At 42.4% G+C, this 18,801-nt stretch overlaps 1 protein-coding gene across 1 annotated transcript in view; it reads left to right on the forward strand.

Moving 5' to 3' along the window:
- The window catches only part of ptgs1 (prostaglandin-endoperoxide synthase 1), a 62,948-nt gene that overhangs the window by 38,098 nt on the left and 6,049 nt on the right, over window positions 1-18,801 (forward strand). The window contains exon 10 of the mRNA XM_029637471.2: window positions 7,667-7,814. Coding sequence (XP_029493331.1) covers window positions 7,667-7,814 — 148 coding nt within the window. The remainder of the gene's footprint in view (window positions 1-7,666; window positions 7,815-18,801) is intronic.

Consider the following 18,801-nt stretch of genomic DNA (forward strand, 5'->3'; position numbering starts at 1 on the left):
CCTAGTCTCAATATCATTGTCATGCCATAGGGGAGAGGGGGTATATGTTATTCAGCATCACTAAACCAAGGGAAATATAGCATTTCTAACAGAGATATCTACATATATTTCAAGATGCTAGAATTCATGTAAACATAAGTTTGAGAAAATAGCATGTCCAAAAGAAGTGTTGTCTTGGCACAACTTACCCAGGGTATGGATTACATTGAGCATACACTGGTTAGTTGAGGTAATATGTAGATAGTTATTAAAGTGACTATGCATAGATAATAAGAGAGTAGCAGCTGTGTAAAAGAGGGGGGCGGGGGCGCAATGCAAATAGTCTGGGTAGCCATTTGATTAGGTGTTCAGGAATCTTATGGCTTGGGGATAAAAGCTGTTTAGAAGCCTCTTGGACCTAGACTTGGCATTCCGGTAACGCTTGCCGTGCGGCAGCAGGGAGAATGGTCTATGACTAGGGTGGCTGGAGTCTTTGACAATGTTTAGGGCCTTCCTCTGACACCGCATGGTATAGAGGTCCTGGATGGCAGGAAGCTTGGCCCCAGTGATGTACTGGGCAGTACGCACTACCGTCTGTAGTGCCTTGCAATCTGAGGCCGAATAGTTGCCATACCAGGCAGTGATGCAACCAGTGAGGATGCTCTCGATGGTGCAGCTGTAGAACCTTTTGAGAATCTGAGGATCCATGTCAAATCTTTTCAGTCTCTTTAGGGGGAATAGGTTTTGTCGTGCCCCCTTCATGACTGTCTTGGTGTGCTTGGACCATGATAGTTTGTTGATGTGGACACCAAGGAACTTGAAGCTCTCAACCTGCTCCACTGCAGCCCCATCAATGAGAATGGGGGCGTGCTCAGTCCTCCTTTTCCTGTAGTCCACAATCATCTCCTTTGTCTTAATCATGTTGAGGGAGAGGTTGTTGTCCTGGCACCACACAGTCAGGTCTCTGACCTCCCTATAGGCTGTCTTTTCGTTGTCGGTGATCAGGCCTACCACTGTTGTGTCATTGGCAAACTAAAATTATGGTGTTGGAGTCGTGCCTGGCCATGCAGTCATGAGTGAACAGGAAGTACAGGGGAGACTGAGCACGCACCTCTGAGGGGCCCCTGTGTTGAGGATCAGAATGCTGGATATGTTGTTACCTACCCTTACCACCTGGGGGTGGCCCGTCAGGAAGTCCAGGATCCAGTTGCAGAGGGAGGTGTGTAGTCCGAGGGTCCTTAGCTTATTGATGAGCTTTGAGCGCACTATGGTGTTGAACGCTGAGCTGTAGTCAATGAATGGCATTCACAAATTGTTTGTGAGAATGCTATTTATTAATAGGTGCCAGGCACACCGGTTTGAGCGTGTCAACGTCTGCAACACTGCTGGGTTTTTCACACTCCACAGTTTCCTGTGTGTATCAAGAATGGTATACCACCCAAAGGACATCCAGCCAACTTCACACAACAGTGGAAAGCATTGGCGCTAACATGGGCCAGCATCCCCGTGGAACGTTTTTGACACTTTGTATAATCCATGCCCTGACAAATTGAGGTGGTTTTGAGTGCAAAAGAGAGTGCACCTTAATATTAAGGTGTTTGTACAAAACATTACAATCAGTAAGGCGGCAGGTAGCCTAGCGGTTAGAGCGTTGGGCCAGTAACCCAAAGGTTGTTGGTCCAAATGCCCCAGCCGACAAGGTGAAAAATCTGTATGCCCTTGAGCAAGGCACTTAACCTTAATTTGCTCCAGGGGCACTGTACTACTAGAGCTGACTGTAAAACAATTAGGGTTGACCCCAATTAGTCGTTTTTGTAGAGAAGTAGCAAATAAACATATATTTTTATGGCACACAAGACACCTGTATGATTCGCGCCCATCTCGGTGAATTAATCCATCGCGGAGGCCAAGACTGTGGCTAAGATGCACAATGCATGTCTCTCTCCAGAATGTGCTCTCTCCCTCCAATTTGTGCACATTCATTGTTTCATAACTCCATTGTGTGAGTTGTCTGTGTTTGATTGTTATACTGTATGTAATGGGTAATTGATGCACACTATCACCAATTGTACATTTACTGTTAATTCCTATCATTTCTATTCTAAAATGTTTGTTTGGTTACAGTAATTTCTGTTAAATCATTAATTTACTGTTCTCATTGTCAGAGGGAACACGTTGTTTGCAGACCACACAACCGGTTTACACTTGTGAGAAACAAGTTTTGGTTCATTTCATTTCATTCATTCCAGAGTTTTGTCAATTTAGTTATCTTTTGTGTGGAGCGCTCCTGTCAATGTTGAGTAAGGACATGCACCTTATTATGTATAGGAGTAGGCCTTTAGGCTACCTGGCCTGCGCCCAAATGTAGCCATACAGTAGTTAATTTTCTGAAATCAGTGTCTATTTGGAAAAAATGCATTTTAAAATGTCTACCAATCAATTGGTGGAAAGAACAGATGACTTTCGGTCAACCAATATATTTTTTGTCGGGGACAGCCCTAAAAACAACACATTTTCACTACACCTAACCGGTGTATGTGACAAAACTATTTAATTAAAAAAAAATGTATACCTACATTCAGATATAGATCTCTCTGTTCAATATCACTTAGCCTTCCATTTCCTGACCAGTTTTCTGGGACAAGGATGTCGTTTCTATGTACCAATTTCTAGGCAAGTTCACTGCAATTGGGGCTACTAAGCTCATGAAACTGGTCTGCAAGATTCTTGATATGTTTAGCAAGTTCAGACTCCATGTCATCAGATAAGACCTTTTGTGCCTCTACTACTCTATCATAGCTTCTCTTACGCACAGGTACATGTTTCTTTTCCTTTTTGTCAATCTACTTCAGTGTCATTCAGTTATTTTTATCATCCATTGCTGCTGCTTGTACTTCTTCCCTTCTGTCACTTCCTTGGCTGCTCTTTCAATAACCTTAAGGGGGGCTTGTTGCATGATATCTGCTCTGTAACAAAAATGCGTTCATATGGATGACACAATGCAAAAATACTATTCGTATTATGCATCAACCTGACACAAATGTCATCATAATTTGTATGGCGTATGGTGGCCATTGGCTCAACTTACCCCTAGGCAAACATTTTGCCCATACAGCTACAAGGATGCACTTTCATGCTATGTTTAGGACCTTATATTGTAGCTTATAGAGATCCCAACTGATATACGATTAACAGCTATGAGTCTTTCTGAGTAAGTCTCTAAATTGGCAGATGGCAGTTTAAAATGACTCAAATCCTATTTATTTGCATATCTGATTCGAATCTGTTCTTTTTTCCTGCAGTCTGAACAGCCAAAAAGCACATTGAATCTGATATTTCAAGCCACATTTCAAACCAGCTTTATAGGTGGTTTGAAGTCAAATACAAATCTGATTCCTGGCCATGTGACTTGTTTGAACGGTCAAATCTGATTTATTTGCCCTAAAGTTGTTTTTAGACTGTTTTTCGACATATCTTGTTGCTTGCTAGGTCCATGTGGTAGCTAACTAGCTTGTTAATTGTTCACAAACAAATTTGGGAATGTGCTAGAAAACTAAACAGCTACCTAGCAAGTTGGATCGTCTTATCCTATCAAGGTTTAAAAGTGTTCTTACTCTATGATTTGGAACATTCAAATTGCTACGTAACTTCTGAGTGATAGGAAGCACAAGCACCACAAAACAGCCTACACAATTGCGCACACCCATTATTACTGTGACAACTAGCATAGCCTTTTCAGAAAATGACTGCTGTCAGAACACACACATCCAATTTGGTCACTTGTAACTGTTTGGACAGTCAGTAGTCCAACACGGATTTGAAAAACAAACTCATTTGAGCATTAAGGCCTGTGGTGTGAAAAAGGTTGAAGTGCTTTGCACACCTGGGTTGTACAATATTTGTACATGATTATTTTTACAATTCTTCAAGCTCTGCCAAGTTGGATGTTGATCATTACTAGACAGCCATATTCATGTCTTGCCATATATTTTCAAGATGATTTTAAGTCAAAACTGTAACTAGGCCCGTCTGGAACGTTCAATGTCATCTTGGTAAGCAATTAGTGTTGTATTTGACCTCGTGTTTTAGGTTATTGTCCTGCTGAAAGGTGAATTTCCATTATCTTTTTGTAAAAAAAAAAAAAAATCCCTAGTTCTTGCCGATAGCAAGGATACCCATAACATGATGCAGCCACCACCATGCTTGAAAATATGAAGAGTGGTACTCAGTGATGTGATTTTGTGTTGGATTTGCCCCAAACACAATACTTTGTATCCAGGATATAAAGTAAATTTCTTTGCCACAGTTTTTGCAGTTTTACTTTTACTTTAGTGCCTTTATTGCAAACAGGATGCATGTTTTGGAATATTTTTTTCCAGTACAGGTTTCCTTCTTTTCACTCTGTCGTTTAAGTTAGTATTGTAGATGAACTACAATGTTGTTGATCTATCCTCAGTTTTCTCCTATCACAGCCTTTAAACTATGTAATTGTTTTAAAGTGAACATTGGCCTCATGGTGAAAATCCCTGAGTGGTTTCCTTCCTCTCTGGCAACTCAGTTAGGAAAGGCGCCTGTATATTTGTAGTGACTGGATGCCTTAATACACCATCCAAAGTGTAATAACTTCACCATGCTCAAAGCGATATTCAACACTATTAAGCACTATTATTGCACACAGTCAGTGCTACTTTTTAGGTCACTTGTTAAGCAAATTTTTACTCCTGCACTTGTTTAAGCTTGCCATAATGCCTCTGCTGATCCCATAGATATTGTATGCAGTAATTAATGTGCCTATGAACCAGAGTTGCATTAAGGTGGTGTGCCCTAGTAGGAAGTCCATTGTGAGCAGCTCACCCCGCACAAACATAAATAGCATAAGCATGTCTACTTCTGCTATGCTTCCCAATAAAGCAATGAAAACAATCAAACATTCCAGAAAAGTGCTAAAAAAAAGTGCCCACGTTAACATATGTAGTCTAAGAAACAAGGTTCATGAAGTCATGAAATAGTAACAGATGACATTCATATCTCTGAAACTCACTTAGATAATACCTTTGATACAGTAGTAGCAATACATGGTTATAAGATCTACAGAAAATACAGAAATGTCAATACGGGCAGTGTTGCAGTCTATATTAAGAACCACAGTCCTGTAAAGCTTGGAGAGGATCTCATGTTAAATACTGTTGAAGTAATATGGCTACAGGTGCATCTGCCTCACCTAAAGCCCATTCTTGTGGGAAGCTGCCATAGTGACTGTTAGCACTTTCTGGTCTATCTGGATAATATGTGTGACATGCTTGACAATGTATGTGATCTCAACAGAGAAGTATATTTTCTGGGTGATTTTTCAATATTGACTGGCTTTCATCAAGCTGCCCACTCAAGAAAAAGCTTCAAACTGTAACCAGTGCCTGAAATCTGGTTTGGGTTATCAGTCAACCTAACAGGGTAGTTACAAACAGCACAGGAATTAAATAATCAACATGTGTTGATCACATCTTCACTAATGCTGTAGTGATTACAATATAGTAACCATATCTAGGAAAAACAATGTGCTGAAGGCTGGGCCTAATATAGTGTGAGGTCATACAATAAGTTTTGTAATGATTCCTATGTTGATGATGTAAAGAATATTTGCTGGTCTATGGTGTGTAATGAGGAGCAACCGAATGCTGCACTTGACACATTTATGAAATTGTCTGTCCATAATACAGACTTCTCAGACTGCTCTGCCTTAACAGCACTATCGACAAGGCAGGTCCTACAGGCCCTTGTTTTGTCGCACCTGAACTACTATTCAGTCGTGTGGTCGGGTGCCACATAGGGACTTAGGAAAATTACAATTGGCTTAGAACAGGGCAGCACGGCTGGCCCTCGGATGTACACCGATAGCTAAGATTAATAATATGCATGTCAAATTCTCCTGGCTCAAAATGGAGGAGAGATTGACTTCATCACTACTTGTATTTGTGAAAGGTATTGACATGTTGAATGCACCCAGCTGACTGTTTGAACTACTGTTTGAACTACTGGCACACAGCTCAGACACCCATGCATACCCCAGAAGACATGCCAACAGAGGTCTCTTCAGTCTTCAAATCCAGAACAGACTATGGGAGGCGCATAGTACTACATAGAGCCGTGACTGCATGGAGCTCTATTCCGCATCAAGTAGCTCATGCAAGTAGTAAAATTAGATTTTTAAAAACAAAAATAAACCTTATGGAACAGCGGGGACTGTGAAGAGAGACAAACAGACATATGCATACACACACACACACACACGATAGCATACGCACTATACACACATGTACACATGGATTTTGTGTTGTAGATATGTGGTAGTAGACTAGTGGCCTGAGGGCACACACTTAATGTGTTGTGAAATCTGTTGTGAATGTATTGTAATGTTTTTTTAAGCAAGTTGAGGTTACAACTGCCTTAATTTAGCAGGATCCAGCAGCAGCTAATGGGGATTCATAATAAATACAATTAACTAAGGGTTGAATACTTCTTGACTCAAGACATTTTAGCTTTTCAAATTTTTTTTTATAAAAAAAAAATACATAATTCCACTTTGACATGGGGTGTTGTGTGTAGGTCAGTGACACACAATCGGAATGTAATCCATGTACTGTGAAGTCCTGTGGGTGTATACTGTATATGAAGTAACACATTTAGGGCCCTTCTCGGGAGGGCCATTCTCACCCAGACCACATTAGAGTAGCTGACCCTCAACTGCAGTTTTTATAACTTCCTCTTCGTATGCAGTCAGTACCATGTCTAAAGTTTTTTTTTTTTCACTGTATACAAAATATACAATTGCTGAGATGGCACCTTTCTCACCTTCTGTCATGGAGCCTGAGAAGCAATCCTCTGCTTGTTATAGTCATTGGTTACTCAGGAAGAGTTAAGTGAAAGAACAGATGTAGCCACCTGTTTTTAGATTTCTATTGTTGTGGAAATTCTACACAGGGACACTCGAAGTCAATCTTTAATTAATCATTGTTTATTAACAGTTAACTGGAGATGTTCCAATAAACTTGATGCACCATAGAGCTCCTGACAGATGTGTACTATCGGGGCAGTCCCATTTAGATCTCTTAAATCCTGCTTATATACACGTTACATAGGCATGATTTAACTCATTCATCATTCATAATTCATCATTAACATTTGGTTCATGCATGTGACAGACCAATACCTCACAAGGCTTCTTGTCTCCAAGCTGAGACCTTGAAACTGAGATATCCTTTCGTTCTCAAAACAAGGTTCTGGGTGTACTGCCGAATTGCAGATACTGATAGTGAGGATTCGTTCAATCAGTTACTTGCATGAACACAGAAATTGGTTATTAGAAAAGCACAAACGTAACATTTTCCATCACACTATGCTTGCCTTGAATAGTGCAGTTTTAAGCTCTCTCGCTTTCTTATTTGTCTGAACATGTTTGTCTTTCCTAGATCATTCTCTTCCCCATTTCCAAATCAATCCCTATCAACTATCCATCCGAGAGTTATTATGCTACCTGTTTCTTTTGAATACTTTTTTTCATGTAGTCATTCATGCATCCTATATTTATACAGGTGATGCCCGTCTCATCCTTTTCGATGTAGTCTACACCAGTACCTATGGGTATGGGGTCAGAGTTTAAGTTGGTTTTAATCCTTTCTCTGTTTCTCAGATAGGAGGTGGGAAGAACATCCACCCAGTGGTGACCAAGGTGGCAGAGGGTGTTATTGAAGAGTCCAGGGCTCTGCGTCTCCAACCCTTCAACGAGTACAGGAAGAGGTTCAACCTGAGGCCCTACACATCTTTCTCTGACTTCACTGGTAAGACTACATATTTAGAGTTTTGGAAATTACGATGATACTAAAAGCTTCTATAGAACCATTTCCCGGCTGCATCATAAAAGGTTGCATGCGCAGTTGGTATTGGTATTAGTCTTTTATTAGGATCCCCATTAGCTGTTGCAAAAGCAGCAGCTACTCTTCCTGGGGTCTACACAACATGAAACATGACATAATACAGAACATTAATAGATGACAATAGCTCAAGGACAGAACTGCATCAGTATTTTACTTTTTATTTTATTTTTTACAAAAGGCACATGTAGCCTACATATCAATACATACACACAAACCGTTCATAATCAGAAACTTCTTTGTTTACGAAGCAGTGGATACAATCACATGCAACTTCAAATGCAGATCGTGTAAGTAAACTAACACTTAATCAGATGGTTATCGTCTAAAACATTGCAAATGTCATGAGAGGATTGATTACCTAGCAAGCCAGGGAGGGGAGGTAAAATATCCCAAATAGAGCTAGATAAATCCAGAAATATAATATACTTGTTGATCATAGCTATAGCCATTAGTCTTGCTTGTTTTCATGGTCATCACTCACTCATTGTTAATTTTGTCAAGGTCTCGACTAGAGGTCGACCGATTATGATTTTTCAACGCCAATACCGATTATTAGAGGACCAAAAAAGTCGATATCGGCCGATTCTTATTTTTTATTTTTTTAACGTTAAAATTTTTTTTGTAATAATGACAATTACAACAATACTGAATGAACACTTATTTTAACTTAATATAATACATAAATAAAATCAATTTATCCTCAAGTAAATAATGAAACATTCAATTTGGTTTAAATAATGCAAAAACAAAGTGTTGGAGAAGAAAGTAAAAGTGCAATATGTGCTAACGTTTCAGTTCCTTGCTCAGAACATATGAAAGCTAGTGGTTCCTTTTAACATGAGTCTTCAATATTCCCAGGTAAGTTTTAGGTTGTAGTTATTACAGGAATTATAGGACTATTTCCCTCTATACCATTTGTATTTCATTAACCTTTGACTATTGATGTTCTTATAGGCACTATACTATTGCCAGTGTAACAGTATAGCTTCCGTCCCTCTCCTCGCTCCTCCCTGGGCTCGAACCAGCAACACAACGACAACCGCCACCATCGAAGCAGCGTTACCCATGCAGAGCAAGGGGAACAACTACTAGAAGGCTCAGAGCGAGTGACGTTTAAAACGCTATTAGCGCGCGCTAACTAGCTAGCCATTTCACTTCGGTTACACCAGCTTCATCTCGGGAGTTGATAGGCTTGAAGTCATAAACAGCACAATGAAGAGCTGCTGGCAAAACGCACGAAAGTGCTGTTTGAATGAATGTTTACGCGCCTGCTTCTGCCTACCACCGCTCAGTCAGATACTTAGATGCTTGTATGCTCAGTCAGATTATATGCATATATCATCAACCATGTGTAGTTAACTAGTGATTTATGATTGTTTTTTATAAGATAAGTTTAATGCTAGCTAGCAACTTACTTTGGCTTACTGCATTCGCGTAACAGGCAGTCTCCTTGTGGAGTGCAACGAGAGAGGCAGGTCGTTAATTGCGTTGGACTAGTTAACTGTAAGGTTGCAAGATTGCATCCCCCGAGCTGACAAGGGGAAAATCTGTCGTTCTGCCCCTGAACCAGGCAGTTAACCCACCGTTCCTAGGCCTTCACTGAAAATAAGAATGTGTTCTTAACTGACTTGCCTAGTTAAATAAAGGTATAAAAAATATCGGCACCCAAAAATACCAATTTCCGATTGTTATGAAAACTTAAAATCAGCCCTAATTAATCGGTCGACCTCTAGTCTCGACATCAGAATGAGCTATCCTGTGACAGCTTTTTGATGTCGGGATGCGTGCGCATCAATCAAACGTGACATTTGATGATAATCAGAAAATGCCTCTATGGAATCGGGTGCTCATCTGGGTAAAGTCATGAATCCAAAAAGACTGCAACAACCATATGTATTTTCTAATGCATAGTTGCTTTTTTATTAATGAAAAAGATGACTCGTTTCGACCTCAATTGATGAAGCTTCGACAGACTGATTTGCGGCGTAGTGCCACATGTTATTGTGTTACAGCCTGAATTTAAAATGTATTAAATGGAGATTTTGTGTCACTGGCTTACAATTTTTTATAAATTAATAAAAAAAGGAAAGGCTGAAATGTCTTGACTTACAGTTGAAGTTGGAAGTTTACATACACCTTAACCAAATACATTTAAAATCCCAGTAAAAAATTCCCTGTTTTAGGTCAGTTAGGAACACCACTTTTAAGAGTGTGAAATGTCAGAATAATCCAATTTAATTTGTCACATACACATGGTTAGCAGATGTTAATGTCAAGTGAAGCGAAATGCTTGTGCTTCTAGTTCCGACCATGCAGTAATATCTAACAAGTAATCTAACCTAACAGTTTCACAACAACAATCTTATACACACAAGTGTAAAGGAATGAAAAAGTACATAAAATATGTACATAAAAATATATGAATGAGTGATGGCCAAATAGCATAGGCAAGATGCAGTAGATGGTATAGAGTACAGTATATACATATGAGATGAGTAATGTAGGGTGTGTAAACATTATATATAGTGGCATTGTTTTAAGTGGCTAGTGATCATTTTTTCCATTATTAAAGTGGCTAGAGTTGAGTCAGTATGTTGGAGACAGGCACTCAATGTTCGTGATGGCTGTTTTAACAGTCTGATGGCCTTGAAATAGAAGCGGTCTCCAACATACGATCTCCATTTTTGGATGATAACGGTGTGAATAGGCAGTGGCTCAGGTGGTTGTTGTCCTAGATTATCTTTTTGGCCTTCATGTGACATCGGGTGGTGTAGGTGTCCTGGAGGGCAGCTGGTTTGCCCCCGGTGATGCGTTGTGCAGACCTCACTACCCTCTGGAGAGCCTTACAGTTGTGGGCGGAGCAGTTGCCGTACCAGGTGGTGATACAGCCCGACAGGATGCTCTCGATTGTGCATCTGTAAAAGTTTGAGTGTTTTTGGTGACAAGACCAATTTCTTCAGCCTCCTGAGGTTGAAGAGGCGCTACTGCGCCTCCTTCACTACGTTGTCTGTGTGGGTGGACCAATTCAGTTTGTCCGTGATGTGTACGCCGAGGAGCTTAAAACTTACTACCCTCTCCACTACTGTCCCATCGATGTGGATAGGGGGCTGCTCCCTCTGATGTTTCCTGAAGTCCACAACCATCTCCTTTGTTTTGTTGACATTGAGTGTGAGGTTATTTTCCTGACACCACACTCCGATGGCCCTCACCTTCTTCCTGTAGGCCGTCTCATCGTTGTTGGTAATCAAGCCTACCACTGTAGTGTCGTCCACTACAGTTATGGATGAACAGGGAGTACAGGAGAGGGCTGAGAACACACCCTTGTGGGGCCCCAGTGTTGAGGATCAGCGGGGTGAAGATGTTGTTACCTACCCTCACCACCTGGGGGCTGCCCGTCAGGAAGTCCAGGACCCATTTCATCTTTTATTTCTTTCACCACATTCCCAGTGGGTCAGACATTTACATACACTCAATTAGTATTTGGTAGCATTGCCTTTAAATGGTTTAACTTGGGTCAAACGTTTTTGGTAGCCTTCCACAAGCTTCCCACAATAATTTGGGTGAATTTTGGCCCATTCCTTCTGACAGAGCTGGTGTAACTGAGTCAGGTTTGTAGGCCTCCTTACTCGCACATGCTTTTTCAGTTCTGCCCACAAATGTTCTATGGGATTGAGGTCAGGGCTTTGTGATGGCCACTCCAATACCTTGACTTTGTTGTTCATAAGCCATTTTGCCACAACTTTGGCAATATGCTTGGGGTCATTGTCCATTTGGAAGACCCATTTGCGACCAAGCTTTAACTTCCTGACTGATGTCTTGAGATGTTGCTTCAATATATACACATAAATTTCCTCCTCATGATGCCATCCATTTTGTGAAGTGCACTCGTCCCTCCTGCAGCAAAGCACCCCCACAACATGATGCTGCCACCCCTGTGCGTCACGGTTGGGATGGTGTTCTTCGGCTTGGAAGCATCCCCCTTTTTCCTCCAAACATAACAATGGTCATTATGGCCAAACAGTTCTATTTTTGTTTCTTCAGACCAGAGGACATTTTTCCAAAAAGTATGATCTTTGTCCCCATGTGCAGTTGTAAACCGTAGTCTGGCTTTTTTTATGGCGGTTTTGGAGCAGTGGCTTCTACTTTTGTAATTGTTTCCTCCAGCATCTTCACAGGGTCCTTTTTTGCTGTTCTGGGATTGATTTGTACTTTTCACACCAAAGTACGTTCATCTCTAGGAGACAGAATGCATCTCCTTCCTGAGCAGTATGACTGCTGTGCGGTCCCATACCCACTGGAATTGTGATACAGTGAATTAAGTGAAATAATCTGTCTGTAAACAATGAGCAATAATATACTACATGACCAAAAGCGCTCCTATTCATCCCATAGGTGTTCGATGGGGTTGAGGTCAGGGCTCTGGAGACTAGTCAAGTTCTTCCACACCGATCTCGACAAACCATTTCTGTATGGACCTTTGCTTTGTGCAAGGGGGCATTGTCATGCTGAAACAGGAAAGGTCCTTCCCCAAACTGTTGCCACAAAGTTGGAAGCACAGAATCATCTATAATGTCCTGGCATCCTGCATATCCAAATTTGTCCGTTGGACTGCCAGATAGTGACGTGTGATTCATCACTCCAGAGAATGCATTTCCACTGCTCCAGAGTCCAATGGTGGCAAACTACCACTCCTGATGACGCTTGGCATTGCGCATGGTGATCTTATGCTTGTGTGCGACTGCTCGGCCATGTAAACACATTTCACGAAGCTCACAATGAACAGTTCTTGTGCTGACGTTACTTCCAGAGGCAGTTTGGAACTCGGTAGTAAGTTTTGCAACCGATGAGACTATTTTTGCGTGCTACACGCTTCAGCACTCTGCGGTCCCGCTCTGTGAGCTTGTGTGGCCTACCTCTTGGCGGGTGAGCCATTGTTGTTCCTAATGTTTCCACTTCACAATAACAGCACTTACAGTTGGCCGGGCAGCTCTAGCAGGGCAAACATTTTATGAACTGAAAGGTGGCATCCTATGACGGTGGCACGTTGAACGTCTCTGAGCTTTTCAGTAAGGCCATTCAACTGCCAATGCTTGTCTATGGAGATTGCTTGGCTGTGTGCTCGATTTTATACACCTGTCAGCAATGGGGTATGTCTGAAATGGCCGAATCCACTTATTTGAAGGGGTGTCCACATACTTTTGTATATTCGGAAAGTACTCTGACTGACCCATTGACTTTTTCCACATTGTGTTAAGTTACAGCCTTATTCTAAAATATATTAAATTGTTATTTTTTTCCTTCATCAATCTACACACTACCACATGACAAATCAAAAATGGGTTTTTAGTCATGTTTGCAAATGTATAAAACCAACAACAGAAAATTAAATCAATTTACATACACTATCCGTCAAAGGTTTTAGAACACTTACTCATTCAGGGTTTTTTCTTTATTTTTACTATTTTCTACATAGTGAAGACATCAAAACTATGAAATAACACATATGGAATTATGTAGTAACCAAAAAAAGTGTTCAACAAATCAAAATATATTTGATTCTTCAAATAGCTCCTCTATGCCTTGATGACAGCTTTGCACACTCTTGTCATTCTCTCAACCAGCTTCACCTGGAATGTTTTTCCAACAATCTTAAAGGAGTTCCCACATATGGTGAGCACTTGTTTTCTGCTTTTCCTTCACTCTGCGGCACGACTCCCAAACCATCTCAATTTGGTTGGAGGATTGTGGAGGCCAGGTCATCTGATGCAGCACTCACTTCTTCACAAATGCTTTTGGCTGTTGTCTGGGCCTCAGGGAATCCAGTTTCCCTGTAAGTAGTGAGCGAGGCCTTTTGCATTTGAGACTAAATTCACTGCGATATCCAACTACATTGAGGCGGATTGGAGGTGCTTGTTCACCTTGTTTGTCATTGACAGTATCTCACACCATACAACACAGCAAATCAAGAAGCGGTAGGACCCAACTTCCTCTGCAAGTGCTTGTGCCTCCACTTTGGACACAGGATTGTTGATCGTCTGGCTGGCTTCCAGTAATGCCTCCCGAACCTCAGAACCCTGATACCCGATTGCAGAACACTTTGGAGTCTACTTTCCCATCTTGTCACTCCATGAATTCACGGTTATGTTCATGTGTTTCTTCAAAACACTCCATCTTTATGTGCCAGCTGAAAAGGTGAAGAGCTTTTGCACAAAAACCCAACTGGATCTTTTGAAGATTTGGCAGCATCTGCAATGACAAGGTTTAGAGTATGTGCTCCACATGGGACGAACGCGGCTCTGGGAATATTTTTTGAGCAGTCTGGCTTGTACTCCTTGGTGCTTTCCCTTCGTGTTGGTCCCATTATCATAAGCTTGTCCTCTGCAATCTTCAAATGGAATCTTAAGCTCGTTCAGTTTATCTGAGATGACAGTGGACAGATTCAAGCCTGTTGAAACATTAACAAAGCCAAGGAAGTGCTCCTTGATCTCTGGCTTTCCCTTTAAAGCCACGCTTCTCAGAATAATGGACATTTGCTCCTGGTGACTGTCACGTGTACAGTCCAAGATAATGGAGAAGTACTTTGAGTCTCTTACTTGAGTTACTATTTCTTCCAAAAACGTGTCACTCATCTGTATCAGCTCATTCTGTGTGCGCTTCCCAAGGTAATGAGCATGTGTCCCTCCATATTTAATTTTGCTGAGATGATTTTCCATAACGGGGTCAAATTTTGCAAGTAATTCAACCTCTTTTAGGAAGTTTCCATTGTCTGGTTGGAAGAGCTTGTCTCATGGACCCCTGAATGTTTCTTTCAGCCAGAGACTGGGTGATACTTATTAAATGTGTAAGGACATCCCACCATCTCTTTCAGCCTCAAATTGTCATTTGAATTTGGTCAAGAGTCTGTCCCCAACTAAGGCGCAGATCAAGTTCTCTCCACCTATTCATATTATCTGTGTGTTCAGGACTACCCTCATGATGTTTCAGAATGTTGTTGATATTTTACCAGTCATTCACACCTTCCTTTATTATTTTGTAGTCTTTTGTAGAAAAGAGCTTACAGCAAAAACAATAGTGTTGTTTTTGGTTATGAAAGCCAGCTCTTGGTAATCTTTCCCCCATTTGACAGCTGTATCTGTAATATGCCTGAATGGAAACCTCGACTTGTCTTTAGGGTCATAACAATCTGAATATGACCCTGAATATGACTGAATATAAGATCAGCGTCAACTCACCATCAGTACGACCAAGAATATGGTGTTCTGCCTTACAAACAGGACAACGGAATGGATCGCATGCAGCGACCCAAGGAAACGACTCCGAAAAAGAGGGAAACGTAGCGGTCTTCTGGTCAGACTCAGGACAAGGGCACATCACGCACCACTCCCCAGCATTCTTCTTGCCAATGTCCAGTCTCTTGACAACAAGGTTGATGAAATCCGAGCAAGGGTAGCATTCCAGAGGGACATCAGAGACTGCAACGTTCTCTGCTTCACGGAAACATGGCTTACTGGGAAGACTCTATCCGATGCGGTGCAGCCAACGGGTTTCTCCACGCATCGCGCCGACAGAAACAAACATCTTTCTGGTAAGAAGAGTGGCGGGGGCGTATGCCTCATGACTAACGAGACATGGTGTGATGAAGGAAACATACAGGAACTCATCCTTCTGTTCACCTGATTTAGAATTCCTCACAATCAAATGTAGACCGCATTATCTTCCAAGAGAATTCTCTTCGATTATAATCACAGCCGTATATATCCCCCCCAAGCAGACACGTCGATGGCTCTGAACGAACTTTATTTAACTCTTTGCAAACTGGAAACCATTTATCCGGAGGCTGCATTCATTGTAGCTGGGGATTTTAACAAAGCTAATCTGAAAACAAGACTCCCTAAATTTTATCAGCATATCGATTGCGCAACCAGGGGTGGTAAAACCCTGGATCACTGTTACTCTAACTTCCGCGACGCATATAAGGCCCTGCCCCGCCCCCCTTTCGGAAAAGCTGACCACGACTGCATTTTGTTAATCCCTGCCTACAGGCAGAAACTGAAACAAGAGGCTCCCACGCTGAGGTCTGTCCAACGCTGGTCAGACCAAGCTGACTCCACACTCCAAGACTGCTTCCATCACGTGGACTGGGACATGTTTCGTATTGCGTCAGATAAAAATATTGACGAATACGCTGATTCGGTGTGCGAGTTCATTAGAACGTGCGTTGAAGATGTCATTCCCATAGCAACGATAAAAACATTCCCTAACCAGAAACCGTGGATTGATGGCAGCATTCGCGTGAAACTGAAAGCGCGAACCACTGCTTTTAATCAGGGCAAGGTGTCTGGCAACATGACCGAATACAAACAGTGCAGCTATTCCCTCCGCAAGGCTATTAAACAAGCTAAGCGTCAGTACAGAGACAAAGTAGAATCTCAATTCAACGGCTCAGACACAAGAGGCATGTGGCAGGGTCTACAGTCAATCACGGACTACAAGAAACCCAGCCCAGTCACGGACCAGGATGTCTTGCTCCCAGGCAGACTAAATAACTTTTTTGCCTGCTTTGAGGACAATACAGTGCCACTGACACGGCCTGCAACGAAAACATGCGGTCTCTCCTTCACTGCAGCCGAGGTGAGTAAGACATTTAAACGTGTTAACCCTCGCAAGGCTGCAGGCCCAGACGGCATCCCCAGCCGCGCCCTCAGAGCATGCGCAGACCAGCTGGCCGGTGTGTTTACGGACATATTCAATCAATCCCTATACCAGTCTGCTGTTCCCACATGCTTCAAGAGGGCCACCATTGTTCCTGTTCCCAAGAAAGCTAAGGTAACTGAGCTAAACGACTACCGCCCCGTAGCACTCACTTCCGTCATCATGAAGTGCTTTGAGAGACTAGTCAAGAACCATATCACCTCCACCCTAGACCCACTCCAATTTGCTTACCGCCCAAATAGGTCCACAGACGATGCAATCTCAACCACACTGCACACTGCCCTAACCCACCTGGACAAGAGGAATACCTATGTGAGAATGCTGTTCATCGACTACAGCTCGGCATTCAACACCATAGTACCCTCCAAGCTCGTCATCAAGCTCGAGACCCTGGGTCTCGACCCCGCCCTGTGCAACTGGGTACTGGACTTCCTGACGGGCCGCCCCCAGGTGGTGAGGGTAGGCAACAACATCTCCTCCCCGCTGATCCTCAACACGGGGGCCCCACAAGGGTGCGTTCTGAGCCCTCTCCTGTACTCCCTGTTCACCCACGACTGCGTGGCCACGCACGCCTCCAACTCAATCATCAAGTTTGCGGACGACACAACAGTGGTAGGCTTGATTACCAACAACGACGAGACGGCCTAACTCCAGCCACTTTAATAATGGGAATTGATGGGAAATGATGTAAATATATCACTAGCCACTTTAAACAATGCTACCTTATATAATGTTACTTACCCTACATTATTCATCTCATATGCATACGTATATACTGTACTCTACATCATCGACTGCATCCTTATGTAATACATGTATCACTAGCCACTTTAACTATGCCACTTTGTTTACTTTGTCTACATACTCATCTCATATGTATATACTGTACTCGATACCATCTACTGTATGCTGCTCTGTACCATCACTCATTCATATATCCTTATGTACATATTCTTTATCCCCTTACACTGTGTATAAGACAGTAGTTTTGGAATTGTTAGTTAGATTACTTGTTGGTTATCACTGCATTGTCGGAACTAGAAGCACAAGCATTTCGCTACACTCGCATTAACATCTGCTAACCATGTGTATGTGACAAATAAAATTGGATTTGATTTGAATCCATTCCTGGTTTGAATGGACCTCCGCGCACCAACTCAGTCCTCATAAAGTCTGTTAAGACTGGGGGTCAATCTGCTGGGTCATTTAGTGGAGCAGCAACTGTTCTATTAGGGTCTGAGCTGCTTGTATCTGATGCTGGCTGTACACCTCTGATTGTGTTAGTACTGGCTGAGGCTGCCTGTATTTCACCTGGGTCTGTGTTAGTACTGGCTGAGGCTGCCTGTATTTCACCTGGGTCTGTGTTAGTACTGGCTGAGGCTGCCTGTATTTCACCTGGGTCTGTGTTAGTACTGGCTGAGGCTGCCTGTATTTCACCTGGGTCTGTGTTAGTACTGTCTGAGGCTGCCTGTATTTCACCTGGGTCTGTGTTAGTACTGGCTGAGGCTGCCTGTATTTCACCTGGGTCTGTGTTAGTACTGGCTGAGGCTGCCTGTATTTCACCTGGGTCTGTGTTAGTACTGGCTGAGGCTGCCTGTATTTCACCTGGGTCTGTGTTAGTACTGGTTGAGGCTGCCTGTATTTCACCTGGGTCTGTGTTTGTACTTGCTGAAGATGGCTGTATTGGGTCTGTGTTAATACTTGCTGAAGATGGCTGTATTGGGTCTGTGTTTGTACTTGCTGAAGCCAGCTGTACTGGGTCTGTGTTTGTACTTGCTGAAGCCAGCTGTACTGGGTCTGTGTTAGTACTTGCTGAAGCTGCCAGCTGTACTGGGTCTGTGCTAGTACTGGCTGAGGATGCCTGTACTTCACCTGGGTCTATGTTAGTACTTGCTGAAGACGTCTGTGTTAGCATTTGCTAAAGCCAGGTGTACTGGGTCTGTATTAGTACTTGCTGAAGCTGCCAGTACTGGGTCTGTGTTAGTATTTGTTGAAACCGGCTGTACTGGGTCTGCGTTAGTACTGGCTGAGGCTGGATGTGGATCAACTGAGTCTGTGCTTGTACTGGCTGATGATCCAGCATCTCCTCTACTGACAAACTTAAGCATAGTAAATTATAATGTAAATTATAGATAACAATACTATTATTAATTTTATCAGCTGCATCAGGCCCATTCAA

This window comes from Oncorhynchus nerka, linkage group LG27, assembly GCF_034236695.1.
Source record: "Oncorhynchus nerka isolate Pitt River linkage group LG27, Oner_Uvic_2.0, whole genome shotgun sequence".
In the NCBI taxonomy this organism is placed as follows: Eukaryota; Metazoa; Chordata; class Actinopteri; order Salmoniformes; family Salmonidae; genus Oncorhynchus; species Oncorhynchus nerka.